A 19,346-nucleotide genomic window follows, 5' to 3' on the forward strand; every position below is an offset into this window, starting at 1 on the left:
GCCCTAAGAATCTTCAGGGTGGGACAGCTGGTGGTAGGGAAGGGAGAGTGTGTCACCTGTCCTGTTGGAAGGAGAGGCTACCTTTCCGGGCAGAGAGCGGTGGGATGGGGAGTGGAGACAGAAGAGGCCTCCTGGAGGAAGGAGATTTGGGCTGAGCCCCGAACAATGTGCAGGAGCCCGCCAAGTGGGCCCCCATCACAGATTCACTTTCCCCAGGCTATCCGGGTTTCCGGGGGCCAGCCTGGAATTCTTTGAGAGGCAAAGTGGGGTCATTCTCCCTGGCTGCCAATTTCCAGGAGGAAAACGAGACCCGGGGAGGCGCATTGGTGGCCCCGTTTGCACTGGCAATGGTGACAGGTCTGCGAGCAGCATCCAAGGCTCCAGTCTATTTTGCATCTTGCAACCCCTTCTTTCTCGCTTTGGCGCCTGGAAGGAGGCGAGCCCAGAGGCCGCGTCCGGCGCCGGCCCCTGCAGTTCTCGGGGGGCGAGAGAGATGGCGACACAGAGCAGCGCCGCGGGGCGGGAGAGCGCGAGCCCGGCAGCGGGTTCCAGGGCCCGGGGGCGGGAGGCGGGGGCGAGCCCGGGCTCTGACGTCGGGGGCGGGGCCGGCGGCCGTGACGCGCGGGGGCGGGGCTGCGCGCCTTCCCGGCCCGGCCCGGGCGGCGATTCATTCAAAAGGCGCGCAGCCGGCGCGGCCGCCCGTGCGTTCGCCGAACCCGGGCCCGGCTCCGCGTCGACGACTCCGGAGCTGGGCTGCTGGAGCTGCCGCGGCGCGGCCAGGTAAGGAGGGCGCGGAGAGCCCCAGGCCCCGAGGCCGCTCTTCGCGGCCCGGGCCAGAGGGCTGCGGACCCGAGCGGCGCCCCCTGCCTCCCCGCGTTCCCGAGGAAGTTCGCCGGCGCGGCGGATGCCGCAGCCCGGTCCCGGCGCCCCCCCTCGCCCTCGCCGCCCCCGCGTCCCGTCTTGGCGTCTTGCGCGCACCGACGCCCGCGGGGCCCTGAGCCCCCTGCCCCCGGACCTGCGCGTGCTCCGGCCGCGACTCCAGGCCCGGCCGTGCGCGGTGGGGAAGCAGAGGCGCAACTTGCAGTTTGAGGAGCCGGCGGACCCTGGAGGCGCCCTCGGCCCGGGAAACTTGGACCGAGACCAGGACTGGGTGCGGGACGGGACGGCGGCGCCCGGGGGCGGCCAGAGGGGTGGTTCCGAACGGTGTCAGCCCGTGACTGTGGGTGACACGGCGCGTGAGGCGGCCCAGCCCCGGCGAACGTGGGGCCGGGACCCAGCGGTGACGCCGGGCCGAACGGGAGACACAGAGGGGCTCTGTGTGCCTGTGACAGGCGGAGTGTGTGCGTGTGATTGTGTGAGAAAGAGCCCCCGGGTCCCTGCGGGTGACTCCGACCCCAGCCCGCTGCAAGAGGGCCCCTGGGTCACTGCGGTCACTGGGTATGTGTGCGGCCTGGGGCGTGACCAGGGCAGGGCCAGGGTCCCCTTAACGGGACAGAGTGTGCAATGGAGGGAGGGAGCCCCCAGAGGCTGGAAGATCCATGTAAGAACCGCTAAGGGGTCAGGTGGGGCCGCTAAGGGGTCAGGTGGGGCCGTGTGTGTGTGTGTGTGTGTGTGTGTGTGTGTGTGTGTGTCCCTGCATAAGAGGCCGAAAGAGGAGGGACCTCAAACACCTGCTAGCGTGGCGGGGGTGGGGGTGGGGGGACGGCAAAGGTCTCTCCAGGGCTGTCCCCAAGAAGGTGCCCCTTAGCTCAGTTTAGTTGGGGTGCGTGGATCCTGAGTGCCTTGGCTTGGCAGAGGGGTGCCATATCTGGATGCAACTGAGGAGCTGAGGGGCCTTCAGGTATCCACCTCTCTCTCTCTCTCTCTTTCTCACAGAGAGAGAGAGAGAGAGAGAGAGAGAGGGAGGGAGAGAGAGAAGGTCCGGGCGGCCTGGCACAGCTCTGGCCCCTGGCACCCTTCTCCCTGGGGCGGGCACAGGCCTGCTCTGGGACCCGCCCTGGCTGGGCCTCAGTCTCCCTTCCTGCACCTGAGGTGTCGGGCTGTGAATGGACCGTGAATCATCGCTGTGGGATCCTCTTTGTTTGGGGTCAGCTGTCTCTGTTGTCCCTTCCCTCCCTCAGGCAGGAGGACTGCAGTGGGGGGTGGGGGCAAGCTGTCTGCTGGGGACAAAGTGGCCCGGGGCTGCACCCAGGTGCTGGTGACAGGGTTAGAAGCACAGCTCCACAGACCAAGCCCAAGATTCTGATCCGTAGGCATCGACTGGCCCGGGGCATGTCTTCAGCTCCCTTCATGGGAGCGGGGAGCAGGCGCCCCACGAGCCGTCTCTGAGAGCAGGAGCTGGAGCAGGGCCTCTTCTCCACTGGATTGGACTCTTCGGAAGGGTCTCTTGGATGCAGAGGGGAATGCGAGTCAGGTGCCCGGGTGCAGGGGCACCTGCTGAAGGGTCCGGGAGTTCACAGCTCTCACCCTCTGCCTCCTGGGCGGGGGCAGCGTTGGAGGGACAGTGCCCAGGGCTGTGCTGCACGCTTGGTGCTGTGCTCTTGTTGAATCCTCGCGGTGCTTTTGAGATGCCGTGACTTTTTCAGAGAAGTGAAGTGACTTGCCCAAGGTCACCCAGAGTCAGGACAGTAGCAGGACTGGAATTGGGTCTCCTGCCCCCGAAGCCCTGTGGGATGCTTGGAGAGGGCCACTCTCCTTCCTAATACCTGCTTGCGGCTTCTCTGGGCTTCCTTCTCTCCAACCCGGGCTGGCAAGCGTGGCCTTAGCAGGCTGTGCCATTGTGAGTTCTGAGTGTGGTGTGGATTTGCACACACATCTGAAATGGGGGAGGGGGGGTTTTGTGGGTTAGGTGGCTTCCTCTTCCTCCTGCTCCTCCCTCCCCCCAGCTCTCACCCCTGTTCAGAGGTCACAGAAAGGCCCTCCTCCGGCCTTTTGGAGCCTGTGACTGGTTCAGGAGCATCCCTATAGCTCTGGAGGGTGTCGGGAGTGGCAGCACAGCCCAGGTTCCAGGAGTGGGGGGAGAATCGTGAGCCCAGGTGCCCTTCCCCAGACCAGAGAGGCCCTGTGGCCCTGCTTCGAGTGATCTGGGGGCGCCCCCGTGCTGCGGGGCTGAGGGGCAGGCTTGGGAGTAACCTGAGCATGGGCCCACCCTCTTGGGGCCTCGGTGTCCCCATTCCTCCCAGAGGCCCGGGTGGCTCTGACCGCTGATGCTGCTTGGCCAAGAGCTGGAGCTGGGAACCAGGGTGTCTCTGTCGCCCCTGGCAGGACTGGAGTCGTGCTTCTTGGGCCGATCAGAATAGCTGTGTCGGTCTCCTGGGGCGAGTCTGAGTTATTTCCATCCCCAGCAGAGAGGTGGAAATAGCTCAGGGCCCTGGAGCAGGAGGGAGAGGGAAGGGTTAACCCAGGCCAGCCTCCTCCTCCAGCCCCCGGCCCACCCGTGCCCTGCCCACACCGAGCCTTGCTGCGAACTTGGGCTCCCCACGACTGGGACGCTGGTGGGGCCAGGCTGGGCTTCCAGTGGGGCCCCCGTTGGGACTGTGCGACAGTCGCCAGAGGGAGGTGCCTGTGTCTGGCCGGGGAGGGGAGACCCTGAGCCGCCTGCCTCTGCGCCGAGGGTCAGCCCCACTTTATGGCGGGAGAGACCGAGGTTCGGAGGAGTTCTGGAACTTACCACGATCTCACCCTCCAGGCAGAGGACCTGCCCCTGTCCTGCCACACGTCCACGCCGAAGGACGTGGCCCAGGCCTGAAGCAGGCCCGCGTGGTGCCTTCACAGAATCACGGGGGCCCCCAGATCCCGCGCACACGCCGCCGCGGCCTCCCTGAGCTCACTTAGACTTTTTACCCTCAAGGTCTGTTCCCGACCCCTCGTCCTAGCCTGAGGTCTTCCTTCCAGAAACCCTTTTTTTTTCTTTTGGGGCCGACCCGCAGCACATGGAGTTCCCGGGCCAGGGATCAGATCCCAGCTGCAGTTGTGACCTAAGCTGCAGCCGTGGCCACACCAGGTCCTTGACCCACTGTGCCGGGCGGGGCATCGAGCCTTATGTCCCAGTGCCCCCAAGACACTGCCAGTCCCGTTGCGCCACAGCGGGAACTCCCAGGACCCTTCGAATGTTACATCTTCACCCTCTTCTCTCCCTGCCACATGCCGTGGTTCTCCTCGGCCTTTGCTTTCGCTGTCTCCCCTTTCTAGAGCTCTCCATGGCCAGTCAGGACAGCCCCAACCCCACCCCCTCACCCAGGAAGCCCTCCCAGTCCAGTGTTAGTACTTCTTCATTGTGCAGGTCCCTTGCCACGTGTCCCCCCCCACCTCTGGGAACAGGCCTGGGGTGGGGCCTTTGTGGGCACCATGTGCCCGGCTGGGCCCAGCCTGGCCAGCAGCCTGCTGTCTCCTGCCGCTGGGTCTGTGCTGAGGAAGGGCAGTCCCTGTGGGCTGAGGGCCTACTGTGTGCTGGGCTGCACAGGGAGGTTTGTATTCGGGGTCTCCGTTGCTCCCCAGTGTGTGCTGGGGGTTAGGGCCAAATACTCAAGGCCACCCCCTGTGTGGAGGGGTGCGTTTGTGCCTGCCGTGGGGTCCTCAGACGAGGCCCTCATTGTGGGCCTGCAGAGGAAGCTCCCCACTGAGGCCCTGCCGTGTCAGGCCCTGGGTGCAGGTCCCTTCCAGCAGCACTGGCGGGCGTCCCCTTCCTTCCCAGGCTGCTCTGGGGGAGCCTGGGCTCGGAGGGCAGAGGAGAAGAGGCCAGTCCTGGTTTGAGTCACACAGGTGCTGCCATGGGAGTTGGGCACTCGCGCTTGCCCAACCCCCAGCCCACCTCTGCCAGGCCAAGGCAAGGGTTGCCTACGGATTCTGGCATCAGTTTCTAAAGCAGGAAGGCCGGCTACCTGTGGGGGGAGGAGGAGGTGTTGGTGGGGCTGTTGGGTCCCTGCGGGCTGGGTGAGGCCCACCCTCTCTGTTATGGTGCCAGCCCATGTGCCAGGTGGGCGGAGGGGAAGCGGTTTGGTCTGAGATCAGCCGGTAGGCACCCCCTGTGTGTTCAGCCCTGGGCAGAGCTGAGAGGCCCTCACACCCTCCGCCTCCCGCCCAGGCCATCAGCCGCCCCTCCAGGCCCAGAGGGGAGAGGGGGCCTGCAGTCCTCACCCAGGTTGGCATGCCTGGAAGGCCAGAGCTCATTCCCAGGCCACCCTGGGAGCGTGCCCTTGATTGGCACAGGAGTGGGATCGGGGGCGCTGTAGCCAGTTCGAGGCGGGGTCCCCCAGTGTGCAGGTGGAGAGGCAAGGAAGCCGGGACCCAGCTCGGAGCCGCGTGTGCCTCCCGCGTGCGGGTGCGGTTGCTGCCCTCCTCCCTGAGGGAGCCCGGGGAGGCGGCTGCAGGCCGGGAGAGGGATCGGCTCTGACAGGGAGGCGGGAAGGCTTCCTGCAGGAGGTGGCACCTGGGTTGAGGCCTGATTGTAAGCGTCACTGCTCCCTGATGCCCGAGGGATCCTCCAGCCACGCCAGGCGGTCGGCTGTCAGGCAGAGCTCTTCCAGATGACAGAGGAGGAAGCAGGCTGGCACCCCTCGGCGTCCTGACCGTGGCTTCCGCTGGCATGGGAGCAGGGGTGGACACAGGCCTGTGTGCGGCTGGGAAGTGGGCACCCAGGGCTCCCCGGGGAGTCCAAGGCTTGTCCACGCATGCTGGTGGGGTGGGCGTCGGGTCCCCGGAGCACCCTTGCCTGCGCCCAAGCCATAGGGTGACCTTGGCTGGATGCTGCTCGGCTCCGCGCTCGCTCTTCGCGGTGGGCTTTGAGAACTAGTACTGGGGAGAGGCCTGGCGGGCACACTTACCCTCTCAGGATCCCTCTTTGCAGGGAGGACCTTGCACCTCTGGGGTGGGGGGTGTGGGGTGTAATTGCTGGAGGCACAGAGCTGCTAAGCCCTGAGCTAGAGCTCGGACCCTGGCGGGGCTGTGCCGGGCCCAGCCTCCCCCTCGGGCTGGCCTCTGTCAAGATGTTGGTTAGAGCCTGACCTGGGAATTGCTGGAGCAGGGGGCTCTTTCCCCAGCACCCCGAGGCTGGGGGTGTTGGAGAACGGGGCCGGCTGGGCCTGTCTCCCCTCAGTCTCTCTCTGAGCCTCCGCACGTCGGCCTGGTCAGGGTGATGGGGCAGGGCCTGTGCCCAGCCATCTAGGCTGCCTTGGCACAGCAGTGATGGGTACAGACGCATGGCCGGGGTAGGAGGCAGAGGTGGCTTCTCAGAGGAGAAGGTGGTCGTGGCAAGAGCTGGTGGGCAGGGGGGTGCCCTCCAGTGCTCCTGGGCCCCTGGCCGTCTTGTCATGGGGCCCCAGCCCAGCCTCCCTGCAGGAAGTCCGTGCTGCCAAGCATGTGGGAGCAGCGGGACTGCGCGGCCTGGGGTGCCTGGAGCGGGGGCTGTGCTGCCTGCCCCACCCCAATGGGCGAACCTTGTCTCCCTTTAGCCTCTCGGAGCCTCAGTTTCCTCCTTGTGAGGCCTGGAAGGGGAATGGGTGTTGGGAGGTGCTTAGTGGGGGTGTTGGGCGCCTGCCCTGCACCCAGCCCAGGCTCAGCTCAGGGAGGGGGCAGGGACTGCAGCTTTCCTCAGACTGAGGGGTTCCCGTCGTGGCGCAGGGGAAACGAATCCAACTAGGAACCGTGAGGTTGAGGGTTCGATCCCTGGCCTTGCTCAGTGGGTTAAGGATCCGGCGTTGCCGTGAGCTGTGGTGTAGGTCGCAGTTGTGGCTCAGATCTGGCGTTGCTGTGGCTGTGGTGTAGGCGGCAGCTGCAGCTCTGATTCGACCCCTAGCCTGGGAACCTCCATATGCTGTGGGTGTGGCCCTAAAAAGAAGGGAAAAAAAAAAAAAAGGCACACACACAAAAAAACCCTCTACCCAGACCGGGAGGAGCCGGGTGGGCCGTCTGGCTGCCTCAGCCCTTTTCCAAACCTCAAGGGGCAATTAGCCCCTCAGCCCCACCTGCCCCCTCTGGGCCCCGAGCCTCCCCGGGCCTGGGGGCGGCGCAGAGCAGGGTTGCGGGTCTGTCTTGCCTGGGTTGTGACCTGGGGGAGCGTGATGGCCTGAGGCTGGGGTGGGGATGAGAATGGTGGTGCTTTCTGGGGGGCGGGGGGCCCTGGGCCTGAAGCAGCCTCTGGGCATCCCTGGCTCCCCCTGGGAGCTCCCTCGGCCTCCCCCGGGAATTCCTGCTGCCCTTGGGCTTCCTGCTTCTCTTGGGTCCCGGTGCCCACCCCCCCCCGCCCGGCCGGTGTAGACCAGGGCTGTGTGAGGGGTGCAGGAAGACGTGGAGGCCCGGGCACCGTCTCCCCGGGGGCCTGCTTGGATGCCCGTGATAGTCACTCCATGGCACGACCTCCTGAGTGTCCCTCGCTCGCTGGCCTCTGCCACCAGGTTGGCAAACACTGAAGCCGTGTATAGTGTGCCAGGCCCTGGGCCGGGCTCCAGGGCAGGAGGGGCCCAAGGCGAGTTGGGAAGCGGTCAGGTAGACCTCGGCTCCGTTCCCGCCCCTCCAGCTGCCGCCCGGCCGGGTGACCCAGGCCGGGTGGCCTCCCCCAGCCTCGGCTCCCCCAGGGCTGCAGCCGGGAGGCACCCTCTCTTGTGACTGTGGCGTAGGGTGAGGCCCGGCCCGGGGGAGCGCGGGTTGGTTCTCTTCCCGGCGAGAGTGAAGGATGAAGAGGAGGCAGCGCCTGGCCGTCCTCACACCACCCGCTGTGGGCACTGCCCTACTTCAGTCCCAGTTGCCAGGGAACCAGTGGGTTTCTCCTAACCGGGATTTCGCTATTGATGGGCAGCCTTTGTCTTCCTGCTTCGGGCGCGGCCACGGCCGAGGGAGGCCTTTGTCCAGCTGTGTTTCCAGGCAACCCTAGTCTCCCGAGGCTGCAGGGAGGTCCCCGGGCCTGAAGCCACTGCTGGTACCTGCCTCCAGCCTCCGCGTCCCCAGTCCGGCCTCGCCTGGCTGGCAGCCCAGTGCGCCTTCGGAGGTGCAGGGGTTCCACCCCCTCCCCGCCCCCCTTCCAGGCCGCTCAGGTCCTGGGGGAGATGCAGGCTTCTGAGCTTGCAGCCTGGGCTCGGTGCCCCCTGGGCTCTGCCCCCCAACCTTTCCAGAGCCTTCTTTCTTCCTGCACCCTCCCACCTCCCAGACTGACCCTGGCTAATTGGCTGCCTCCCGTGTGGCAGGCCGCGTGCCTTCGCACCTCAGCCCTCCCACCCAGTGTGTGCCGTCCCTGCCACGTTTACCCGGAGTTGCCACTTCCACACCTTCCACCCGGGACCCTGAGGCTCGGTGGCTGTTTCCCGAGGCCTGCTCTGCGCCAGGCGTCAAGCTCACTGTTGAACGGGAGTTCCCTCATCTTGTCCTCCCAGCGGGCAGCGCAGTCCTCCCGGGGCGGGCTGCGGAGCCAGCCGGGAAGGCCGCTTCTCACCACGTCAGCCCAGGGGGCCCGATCCTGGGCTCCCCCAAACCCAACCTCTGGGCTCCCTTCCCTGCGGCCTGCTGCCTGGCCCTCTGGACCTTGGGAGAGGCTGGACCCTCTCCTGAGAGCGCGTTTCCTGACCCCCCAGCCCCGCCTGGTCCGGCAGGTGCTCCTGCACGCGGGGGCTGGGGAGGGGGCTGGTTGGCAGGATGGGCGCGCCCAGGTGAGGCGCACAGGTGAGGCGGTGCCCCGGGGCTTCCAGGAGGCAGTGACTGAGAGCTGAGCTCTGAGGGGAGGTAGGTGGCAGGTGATGGGCAGGGTTCTGGGCGGAGGAGACAGCAGGTGCCAGTGCCCGGTGGGAGGCAGGAGTGGCTGGTACTGGAGCCAGACCCCGGGGCGGAGACCCCTCTGTTGTCAGTGGGGGTGGGCTCGGCGTGGTGGGAGACGACGGTATTCGGAGCAGCTTCAGCCGCCACCACGAGTCTGGGGAGGCTGGAAAGGAGTGCGCGGGGGTGGGGCCCCAGGCCGGCCGGTGACCCCGCAAGCTTCAGTTCTGGGAAAGGGGAAGCTGCTGGCCGAAGAGGCCTGAGCGGTGACACAGCTTCCTCTTTCCTTGCAGCCCCCAGGGCTGGGCTGCACCTCCCTGGGGCGCCCTCGCCTCCGGCCTGGGGCCCTGGTTGCAGCTTGGCTAGTTGGCTTTCTTCCAGGGAATTTCTGGGTCTAATTGTTCGGGCATCTTTCGGAGGGTGGGGGTGGGCTGAGGCGGGCCCCCTCCCCCGGGGCCCCCGTGCCTGGTCGGAGCCTGTTTCGTGGAGCCTCGGGCTGCAGACACCGGCTGGGGGAGGGCGGGCTTGGTGGTGAAGGAGCCAGACCTCCCTGCCCTGGCTGCTGTCGGTGAAGGCCAGCGCTCAGGGCCACTTAGAGACCTGGGTGGGGGTGTCACGTGACCTGCGTCGTCGGGCTCCTCACCTGACTTAGCCTCGCGGCAGCCTTGCTGAGCCCCCATCCTGCGGATGAGGAAACTGAGGCCCCGTGAGCTGCAGCGGGGGCGCCGGGCCCTCGGGGCACTGGTGGCCATGGGGCAGGTACCCGGAGGAATGGCCTTTAGGCTGACGTCCTTCTCTGCCCCTGGGGCCGGCGGGGAGGGCTTAGGAAGGGCATTGGCTGCCCTGCCTTCGGAAGGCGGAGGGGTGGGCATGGAGCCTCACAGACCCCCGCCCCGCTGCGGGGCTCCATCCGAACTTGCTTTTCAGTCGGGTTTGCAGGGTTCAGGGCATAGGTGCTGGAGGTGGGGAGGGGACGCGGAGTGGCGGGGTCCCCCAGGGGGCGGGGGCGGGGGCCGGGGCTGCCGCCCGGGCAGGTCCAGGGGGCTCAGTCTGGCGGAGCGTGGGGCCGAGGGAGCTGCCGTAAGCAGAGACGCGGCGGCCAGACGGGCTAAGTGCTGGTTTGCGTAATTAGAAGGCGCGTAATTAGAAGGCGTCAGGGGCGCGTGTCTGTGAATATGCCTGAGTGGGCCTGGAGTCTGGGTCTTTGGACCCCGTTTTCCTCCTGGAATTCTTGAGCTCATAGCTCCCCGTCTGTCTGGGGGTGAGCAGCTGTACGGCCCCTCCCCGTGGGCTCAGTCATCCAGCAGGTGCCAGGCATGGCCAGGGTGGGACGGGGCCTCTCTGTGGCTCTTGTGCCTCTTACTTGCCACCCCTGTCCCAGCCCTCTGGGCCCACCCCAGGGACCTGGAGGGGTGCTGGCTCTGGGGACTGGCAGGCCTGCAGGGCCAGCCTGAGGCCTTAGGGCTGGCTGTCCGGTCTGTGGTTTAGATCTATGAAGAACGAAGGAGGAGGGCGCGGGAAGAGGAGCTTGGGCTGGGCTGGGCGGGGGAAGGGACACTTGTGACCATGTTGGAGGAGGAACTGGTGGAGGATGGCGCTGGGGGTGCCACCTGTTGGGTGCTAACTGCCAGGGTGTGGCCTTCACTCTGCTCTGTGGCTGGACCTCCTGTCCCGGCTTTTCCGCTGAGCTGGCCTTGGGCCGAGAGCCACTGCTGGAGATCTGGAGAGTCCCGAGCGTGGTGTGACCCATCCCTCTCCCTCCCCCGTGGTGTAACTCAAACCCCTGGCCGCTGAGGTCTGCACCAGGCCAGGCTGCCCGGCGCGGGCAGATCAGTTTCCTCCGGCTCCTTTCTGGGTGGGAAGTCCAGGCCTCCTGGAGGCCGAGGGCTCTAGCAACCAGGGCTGCACTGCAGGCACTGCTTCTCGGCCGGGCTTGGCACCAGGTGGCTCGGGGCTCCAGGTGGGGCCCCCTCCACCTGCTGGGCTTGCTTCCCCCTTGGGGGTCAGAGGCTGCCTGTGGCCTGTCCCCAAGGCCCCACGTATGTGCTTCCCTCACCCTCCTGAGCCTGGAGCCAGGCCTCTTGGGAAGATGTCTCCCTTATTCTGCCTCTGCCCCTCCTGTCATCTCATCCGAATCCTTCTTACGCCTCCATCCTGTCTGCTGGCCGGAGACCTTTCTCCAGAGGGGGCCACACTCCTGGGCCTGGGGGCTCAGCCAGCCCCCCCCCCCGCCCGCCTACTCTGTGCCTTATTTAGGTTCAGGGCACTTTGCTCCATCGGGCAGGGGGACCCTCAAGCTTCTCTGCTGGTTGTTGGGCCCCCTGGGACACGAGCGCCCCAAGGAAGGGACAGTGTCTGATTGTTTATCGCCTTTTATGTGCTGAGGGCAGTGCCCGGTGCTTGAGAGGGGACAGAAAGTGCTGTGACACCCCCACCCACCCCCAGAGGTCTGCCTACAGCCCAAGAGATGCGGTCAGGCACACCACAGACCTCTGGGAAGCCTGCTGTGGACATGGGACACCTGGGAGCACCAGGACTGAGGGCATCGGGGGAGCTCTGGGTGCCAGACCCCGCTCTGGGGACATGGGAGTCCAGAGGAGTTTCCAGAAAGAGGCCTTGGTGTGGGGCTTGGAGTTGTGAGACAGAAGGCCTTCCTAGGAGCAGAAGCAGCAGGAGCCAAGGCAGGGAAGCAGCAGAGGCGGCCAGGCGCGTGGCCTCAAGTTCTGAGAGGCAGGAGCCTGAGAGCTGGGGCGAGAGCAGAGAGGCTGGGCTGGGGCACTGCCAGCCTCCCTCCCGCTCCTGGCCGAAGCTGTAGGCTTCCTTCCTCCCATGCTCCCCCGCCTGGGCCCTCGGGCAGCAGGCTGTTTATGGAAGAGGCAGGAAGCCCTTCCTCCTCTGGGAAGCCCCCCAGGCCTGTGCTGCCCTGGGAGGCTGGCCCCAGACAGGGCGCCCCCTCCTCTGCGCAGGGCTTCGGGGGGCTGTGGGGGGCTGGCCCCAGACAGGGTGCCCCCTCCTCTGCACAGGGCTGCAGGGGCTGGGATGGCGAATGTGCCCGGAGCGCGGCAGCACCTGCCCAGCAACGCCTTTCCACTGTCCTGTCCAGCCCTGTCTTGGAAGCAGCGCTGGGAGGAAGGCAGCTGTCCATCTGTCTGTCTCCGGCTGAGCCTCCCCTCCATCTGCCCCAGGCGGGCGGGGCCTGAGGATGAAGCTGAGCCCCTGGCACTGGCCTCTGTCCTGCCTCCTTGTGGTGAGTTGGGGGGATCGTGGGGAAGGTGGGTCCCGAGCCCGCTGCGCAGGAACCCCATGCCCGTGGGCGCCGCTCCCAGCGCAGTTGGCGCCTCAGCGCTTGGCATGTGCTGGAGCCGGTCTGGGGCCGGAGGAGGGCCCTGGAGCTTCCTGTGCGAGTGACACTGTCTCTGCCCTTCGAGGCAGCCCGGCTGGAGGCCTGGGTTGCCTCCCCCGCAGGCGGAATTCAGGACAGGTAGTTCCCAGCTGCCGTGGGACGAGGGAGCGCCCCGTGAAGTGGGGGCACACAGATTGAGAAGATCCTTTTGGGGGACCTCTCGTGCCCTGTGTGGGTGCCGGGGCGTGAACAGCCTGGCCCTGCCTCGTGGGAGGTCACAGAGGGGGATGTGGTCCCCGAGACGGAGCTGAAGGTCCAGGGTGGGAGGCACCAGCCGGCTGTGGACTTGACCGAGGCGATGGCAAAGGCGGCGGCGGGGGGGGGCGACATTTTCAGCTGTGCTGTGGGGGCCCGGGCAGCAGGAAGGGGGGTGGGACTGGAGAGGAATTCGGAAGAACTTCCTCCTCCTCCTCCTCCTCGCCCTGCTTAGCGAGAAGGGTGCGACTCAGAGACCCAGGGCCTTGCCATTCTGATCCGGCCCTTCTGGGGCTTTCCGCCCTTCCCAGAAGCAGATGTGACGTCTCCTTGCAGGTCTGGGACAGGCAGAGTTTACTTGTGGCACAAGGGACTGGGGTTAGTGAGTGCCCCCAAAGCCTGGAGGTGGCCCTGTGTGGTCAGTGGCCCCTGTGCCTGGGGTGTCTGGGAGTTAGTGGTGGGCAGGTGGCCCCAGAAATGCCACATCCGGTGCTTTCTGCTCCCTCAGCGTGTCCTGCCCTGTTCTTCCAGCTGCTGCCCTGGCCTCTGGCCACTCCAACGTCAACACCCCCCTGGCAGTGCCCACCCGGGGAGGAGCCCAAGCTGGTGAGCTCGCCTGCCCGTCTGCCTTTCCTGGGAGGTACTCAGGGCCAGGGCCAGGGCCCTCAGGCCTGGCTCCTGGCGCTGTTCTCATTCTTTCCCTCCTGCAGGAGCCAGGGCAGGGCACATTCTGCAGGTCCTGCTCCCCAGGCACCTTCTCAGCCTCCTGGGGCTCTAGCCCGTGCCAGCCCCACGCCCGCTGCAGCCCTCGAGGGAGGTTGGAGGCCCAGGCGGGCACGGCCACTCGAGACACACTATGTGGAAACTGCCAGCCTGGGTGAGCCACAGGGTGGGGCGTGGGGGCTCATGGACAGGTGTCCGGGACTTGAGATTCTGGGGTCACAGCCTCACTCAGGTCTTCTTGAGCAGGCCTCAGTCTTTCCTTCTGTGAAATGGGATGGGTCAGGACCAGTGGGGGTGCCCAGTAGGAAGGTCCAGCCTCTCTTAAGGAGAGCTTCAGGGCTTCAGTAACGTCTTCCCTGTTTGCAGGTGGTTTGCCCCTTCCCAGGTCCCGGGTGTTCCCTGTCAGCCGTGCTCCTGGACGCCTCTGGGTCCTCGGGGCTGTTATGGTGAGTGGCAGGTGGGGGCTAGGACTGGTGGGGGCACGGGGAGGGGTCTGGCAAGCTTGAGCCCACGGGCCCTTGCAGTGTCCACTGGGGCAGTGCGGTCCTCACTCCCCTCGCCCCAGGGAGGGTGTGTGGCCAGTGGGTGTCCAGCAGGATGTGGTCGGTTGGTCTGTCTGCCTACTCCGTCTCTGAGTGCCAGAGACCGGCCGGCAGGTGGCTGCCCCAGCTGGCACTCCCATCCTGACCACTGTCTCTGTCCCCTCCCAAGGGCACACACCCCCTTTCTGGGGCTGAACCAGTCACCTTCTGAGGCAGCTGACTCATAGGCCAGGTGGTGGGGAGGCAGGATCCAGGGTCCCTGGTCCCTCTGCTCACCTCTCTGGCCCATCCTGAGGGATGGACAGGGGGCTCGGGGTCTGTGTCCTGACTGATCAGAGCGCCAAAGGGGGGGGTGAGTTGGCCTTTGCTGCGCCAGCCCCGTGGGGCGTGGGTGGCTCTGGACACGTCTGTGCCACGCCCCGCGCAGTGACTCGGGCCCTGGGCCTGTCTGCCTCTGTCTGTCTTCCCTGCCTCCATCCTCTGTGGTGCTCAGAGCGTGGGCAGCGCACCCGACGTGGCGTGGAGGTGGCAGCAGGGGCCAGCGGCGCAGGGGAGACGCGGCAGCCCGGGAACGGCACTCGGGCCAGCAGTGCCGAGGAGACGGCGGCCCAGTACGCGGTCATTGCCATCGTGCCCGTCTTCTGCCTCATGGGGCTGCTGGGCATCCTGGTGTGTAACCTGCTCAAGCGGAAGGGCTACCACTGCACCGCCCACAAGGAGGTGGAGCCTGGCCCCGGAGGCGGTGGAGGCAGCGGTGAGGCCCGCCTGGGCTCGGGTGCGGAGGCCAGAGGGCACGGGCTGGCCTGGCCCGCCCGGCCCTGCTTGGGGGCTGCCAGAGGGAACCTGCTGGGCCTGGAGGGTCTGACCGGGAGAGGGCTAATCAGGAGGGCTTTCTGGAGGTGCTGCATGCGGGCTGTGAAGAAGACAGAATGACCAAGGGAAAGGAAGGGTGAGGTGCCCGAAGGGGACAGCGCCGGCAGAGCAGAGGCCAGTGGCTTCAGCGGCTCCCTGGGAGAGGCCCTGCCCACTGGGGGAGTCTGGACTTCTCGGGGGCTGTAGTCATGTGTGTGGTTCACGGGTTGGCCTGCCCTCTGGGTCCTCAGGCTGACCTCTGACCTCTGGCTGAAGGGCTGGCAGGGCAGCCTTGCTGGATGGGCACCGTGAGGCTCAGGTTTCAGCTCCAGGCTGTGGTTTGAGTTACGAGCCCTGGAACCAGAGGGAGAGACTCGCTCCTTCTGCCCCACCCCCTCCCCGGGGCCTGGGCCCCGCCTGCACATGAACTGCTCGCAGAACCTGGTGGCCGCGTCAAGACTGAGTGGCGCCTCCCGTGCCAGCAGCCATCCTAGCTCCTGACACTGCGGTCTGCAGCAGGCAGAGGGGACAGGAGCATCAGGCACGCAGACAGGTGGCCACTCAGGCCAGTTTTGCCTGGAACCGCACTTGTTTTCCCAGCCTCGGACTCCCTTTAGCTGCTGCCTGCCGCGCGGGTGCCTGTCCTAGGAGCTGTTTGCTGCTGGCTCAGAACTGTGTGGCCTGTTCTCGTGCCTTTGAGCTTGAGCCCTAGGCCGAGCAAGGGCCCTCAGTGACGTAGACAGGGCGCTGTGGAGGGAGGTGAGAGGCCTGGAGTCCGCCGGGGCTGCTGGAGGCTCTGGGCAGAGAGGCTGGACCCCCCTCTCTGCAGGGACGTGTAGTCCAGGTGGCCCTGAAGCCCCTAAGCACCTGGGGATGCAGCGAGGGTGATAATGGGCTTCCCAGAACCAGCGGGGAGGCCGTGGCCGCCACACGCGCTGGGCTGGGGCGCCCTCTGCTGCCACATCCCGGTGCAGCCTGTGCGCCCAGGACGGCCCCTCCCCGCCTCCTTCCCTAGGATCAAGGCTCTTCTCTTCCTCAGGGATCAACCCTGCCTACCGGGCCGAGGATGCCAACGAGGACACCATCGGGGTCCTGGTGCGCCTGATCACAGAGAAGAAAGGTGAGGGAAGGGGCCCCCCATCTCCTGGGGCCCTCGCTCCCTGCCGCCGGCCGCTTCAGGCCAGCCCGGCCCTGGCTGACCAGCGCTGCGGAGGGAGCTACCCCTTTCTCCCTGTGCTCGCTTGGGAGGGGGAGGAAAAGGGACACGGCCTGGGCAGGGGAGGAGGGGGCCGGGGGCCGGGGGCCGGGGCCCCTCGCGGCCCAGAGCCGGGTTCTGACCGCAGCTGCCCCCAGAGAACGCGGCGGCCCTGGAGGAGCTGCTGAAGGAGTATCACTGCAAGCAGCTGGTGCAGACCAGCCACGGGCCTCTGCCCAGGTGAGTGGGCAGTGGGGCCCGGGGGCCCTGACCCCAGGTAGTCAGCCTGCCTCCTGGGAACTCACCGTGTGGGTGTGTCCCCTCCCATCACTCCCGTTCCCCTCTCTCCCTCCTGGGCCTGGCCTGCCCCAGTGACCCCCCCCCCCGCCATGTCCTCACAGACCGGCTCCCCGCCCGGCCAGCATGCCGCACATCTGCTCATACCGCCACCACCTCCACACGGTTCAGGGGCTGGCCTCGCAGCCCGGCCCCTGCTGCTCCCGCTGTAGTCAGAAGAAGTGGCCTGAGGTGCTGCTGTCCCCGGAGGCCGCAGCTGCCACTACTCCTGCTCCCAGGCTCCTGCCCAACCCAACCAGGGCGGCCAAGGCAGGTCGCCAGGGCGAGGTCACCATCTTGTCTGTGGGCAGGTGAGGCCGAGACACGACATCACAGCCGTGGGGGGCGTGGAGCCCTTGGCTGAGCCCTGCACAGTGGCCTCAGGGTGGCTCTTTAGAGGGGGTGGCCTCCTGGCTCTGCTCTCGCATGGAGCCCCCTGGGTCCCCAGGGCAGGGTCCTCGCTCCCGTCCCACCTGGGCTCGCAGGCCAAGAGCCTGTCCCCCTGCCGGGCAGTGCTGGAGCCCGTCAGGGGGTGGGAGGACCCGTGCACTTGCTGTGTGACCCTGGCGGGCGCCGCCCTCTCCACACCCGGGTCCCCTCCAGCGGGGCTGGTGCACCCCGTCTCCTCGCAGGTTCCGAGTGGCTCGAATTCCTGAGCAGCGGACGAGTTCTGGGGCCTCGGAGGTGAGGACTGTCACAGAGGGCGCGCCCTCAGGGGCCGAGCTCCCCGACTCCCCCCAGCCTGGCCTCCCCAGTGAGCAGCGGGCACTGCTGGCGGGTGGTGGAAGCCACGCCAGGTGGCTGCAGCCGCCAGCAGAGAACAAGGCCGAGGTGAGGACCAGAGGGGGAGGCCGTCCACTGGCATGTGGGCCAACCCTGCCGGCAGGTTGGGGGCTGGGGGGGGGACAGAGGGCCCAGGGCAGGGGCCCCTTTCCTGGGAGTCCAGACACCCCTGCCCTCGGCTCTGACGCCTCACCTGTCCCCCAGGAGAACCGCTATGTGGTCCGGCTAAGCGAGAGCACCCTGGTCATCTGAGGGGCCGACTCATCCGAGGACATTGCAGCCCTGCCTTGGAGGGCTCTGAGGGCTTCCTGGAGGAGGCAGAACTGCAGCTGGGCCGGGGACACGCAAGAAGCAATGGCCCAGCAGATGCAAGAGCCGAGCCCAGGCCTAGAGGTGGGCGCGTCCACCCCAGCGGGCAGGCGGGCAGGCGGGCGGCGCCGTGTGCAGGAGCAGGTTGAGCCCCTCCCTGTCCCTGCCGCCCATTTCTTCCCTGCAGGCTGTCCCTGACCCCGTGCCCAGCCCTGGCCAGATCCCAGGGGCCCACAGCATCCGCTGCCCCGCCAGGTGGGGGAGGGGCCCTCTCCCTGGCACCCTGGCCCTGACCTTGGTAATTGGCACCCTTGCCCCTGTAGACGGCCCCTCCCTCCTCTGCTGACAGGTCCTGCAAAGGGAGGGGTCGATAAAAAGCCATGGGTTTAATCCCGGGCCCGTCCCTGGCCATTCCCGGGTCCCAACCTTTCTGACTGTGAAGCGGGGACAGTGACGTCTCCGTCCTCAGGGCCTTCCCGCATCTCGCAGGCCCTGGGCTGCGTCGGGTGCGAGGAGGGCGGACTCCCTGCCACCCTCCCAGTAGTAGCTTTATCTGGCCCCGTTCCTGCTGCTTCAGGGCCTCCACCGCCGAGGCTCCCGTGGGGCTGCCCGCCCGTGGCTCTGCCTACAGAAGGGGCTTAGTGCATGTGCCTGCCCCAGCCCTGCTGTTTTCATTGGAACTGAGAAAGCAGCCTTGACCCTGCCCCGTGGTGCAGGGCCCCAGCCTGCTCAGCGCCCCTCAGAGGGCAGGAGCTCCTCTGGAGAGGGATGTGTGACAGGGCTAGAGAGGGGGCTCTGGCTGCAGTGGTTTCTAGGTCCCTCTGGTGTCGGTGTGTCTGTCTCCTGGCCTGGACAGTGCGGGCAACTGCCCAGCCCCGTCTCCTCTGGCTCAGCGACCGCATTATTTATGTGGGGCCGTGCGGGCACGGGCCCGCCGCCATCCGTTTCTCTTATTTATTGAACCTTGGCTCTTGCCCTGCCCCCGTCCCGTCTGTTGAGTAATAAAAGGTGGGAAAGTTGTGTCATGAGGAGCTTCTTTTTCCTGTGCCTCTTCCCAGGTCTGGCTGTTCCCTAAACAGCCCCGGTTGGCCCCGTGCGTGGGTCATGCCTGGCAGGTGCGCACAGGGCAGTGGGGGAAGGGGGCCCTCAGCGGAGGCCCGAGAGGCAGTGCTGTCCAGTGGAAGCAGCGTGTGTGCTGTGTGTGTATCTCTAAGAGCCACATTTTTTTTTAAGTAATAAGAGAAAGGGGAACTTATTTTTTTAAATGATGTCAATAATGTACCTTATTTAAATAGTATATCTAGTTTCATGTCAATATAAAAAGGAACCATTACCTTTTGCTTTGAGATGCACCACGTATTTCACACTTTCTTCTTAATACCAAGGAGCGTATTTCAAGGGCCCGAGAGCCACACGGGGCCAGCGGCCCCTCCACTGGACAGCACAGCTCTAGGGAAGTGGGCCTGGCGGACGGAGGGGGTGAGGAGGGCGTGTCGAGGGCTGGAGACTGGGGGGAGGCGTGTCCCACAGGGAGGGAACAGCGTGCACACCACGGGTCAAAGCTGGCGCAGCTGGCAGTGCAGCGTGCCTGGGGTCTGAAGACCAGGGTGGGCGGGCAGCGGAAGGCAGCCGCGGGGCTCTTGGCAGCCTCCCGTCTGTGGGCTGTGACAGAGCCCCGCAGCGCCCCCGCCCCCGCCCGAGGTTTCTGCTGCCACAAGCGAGGGAGAAGGAGAGCTTCATGTCAGGTGAGGACAGGAGAGGAAACGGGAAGGGGCCACAGGGGCCCAGGGCCTGGTCTGGTGCAAAGGGCTGGAGAGGCAGGAGTCCTGCGCGTTCATTACAGCCCGAGTGTGAGCCAGGTCACTCGACCTCTTTGGGCCTCGGTGTTTTCTCTGATTGAGGAAGCTGAATACCTGGAGGCTGAGAGCACAGACTGCAGGGGACAGGCCCTAGGAGGGAAGGTGCCCTGATAACCAGGGAGAGAAAAGCCCAGGCCTGGACGAGGGCAGTAGCTTTGCCTAGAAGGGAGACAAGAGAGGTTTAGGATGGAAAACTGCCAGCACTTGACCACGGGGGTGGGGCGCGTATGACCTCCCTCCGCAGTCCTCTGTGGCTACAAACTGCTAAGCCCACTCTTGTCTCCGCAGCTCTGAAACCTTGGCCAAGGCACTGCCCCTCCAAGGACAGAGCTGACCATAGGGCTCCCCTGCCCCCCTCTGTGAGGCCTGAGTTACCAGCGTAAAGCACAGCGCTGGCCCCACGGTGGGCA

General features: G+C 66.4%; 1 protein-coding gene across 6 annotated transcripts; it reads left to right on the forward strand.

Moving 5' to 3' along the window:
* The first annotated feature begins 701 nt into the window (after positions 1–701).
* On the forward strand, positions 702–18,102 carry RELT (RELT TNF receptor). 6 transcript variants are annotated; one of them, XM_084975189.1, is made up of 12 exons: positions 702–772; positions 9,336–9,351; positions 11,925–11,986; positions 12,869–12,943; positions 13,048–13,214; positions 13,427–13,506; positions 14,096–14,356; positions 15,494–15,574; positions 15,808–15,889; positions 16,051–16,296; positions 16,618–16,816; positions 16,973–18,102. In XM_084975189.1, the coding sequence occupies exons 3-12, from the start codon at positions 11,942–11,944 to the stop codon at positions 17,018–17,020; spliced, it is 1,284 nt and encodes a 427-aa protein (XP_084831315.1). In that variant the 5' UTR covers positions 702–772; positions 9,336–9,351; positions 11,925–11,941; the 3' UTR covers positions 17,021–18,102. The 6 variants fall into 6 exon arrangements, with proteins under 6 accessions (XP_084831315.1, XP_003129692.5, XP_084831312.1 ...); XM_003129644.6 differs by lacking the exon at positions 9,336–9,351 and having other exon boundaries at positions 702–780; positions 11,843–11,986; XM_084975186.1 differs by lacking the exons at positions 702–772; positions 9,336–9,351 and adding an exon at positions 942–1,150 and having other exon boundaries at positions 11,843–11,986.
* The last annotated feature ends 1,244 nt before the right edge of the window (positions 18,103–19,346 follow it).

Source organism: Sus scrofa, chromosome 9, assembly GCF_054392235.1.
Source record: "Sus scrofa isolate SSC_HxYL_T2T_F1_AM1 chromosome 9, Sscrofa_HxYL_maternal_Yorkshire_Landrace_v2.0, whole genome shotgun sequence".
NCBI classification, from domain to species: Eukaryota; Metazoa; Chordata; class Mammalia; order Artiodactyla; family Suidae; genus Sus; species Sus scrofa.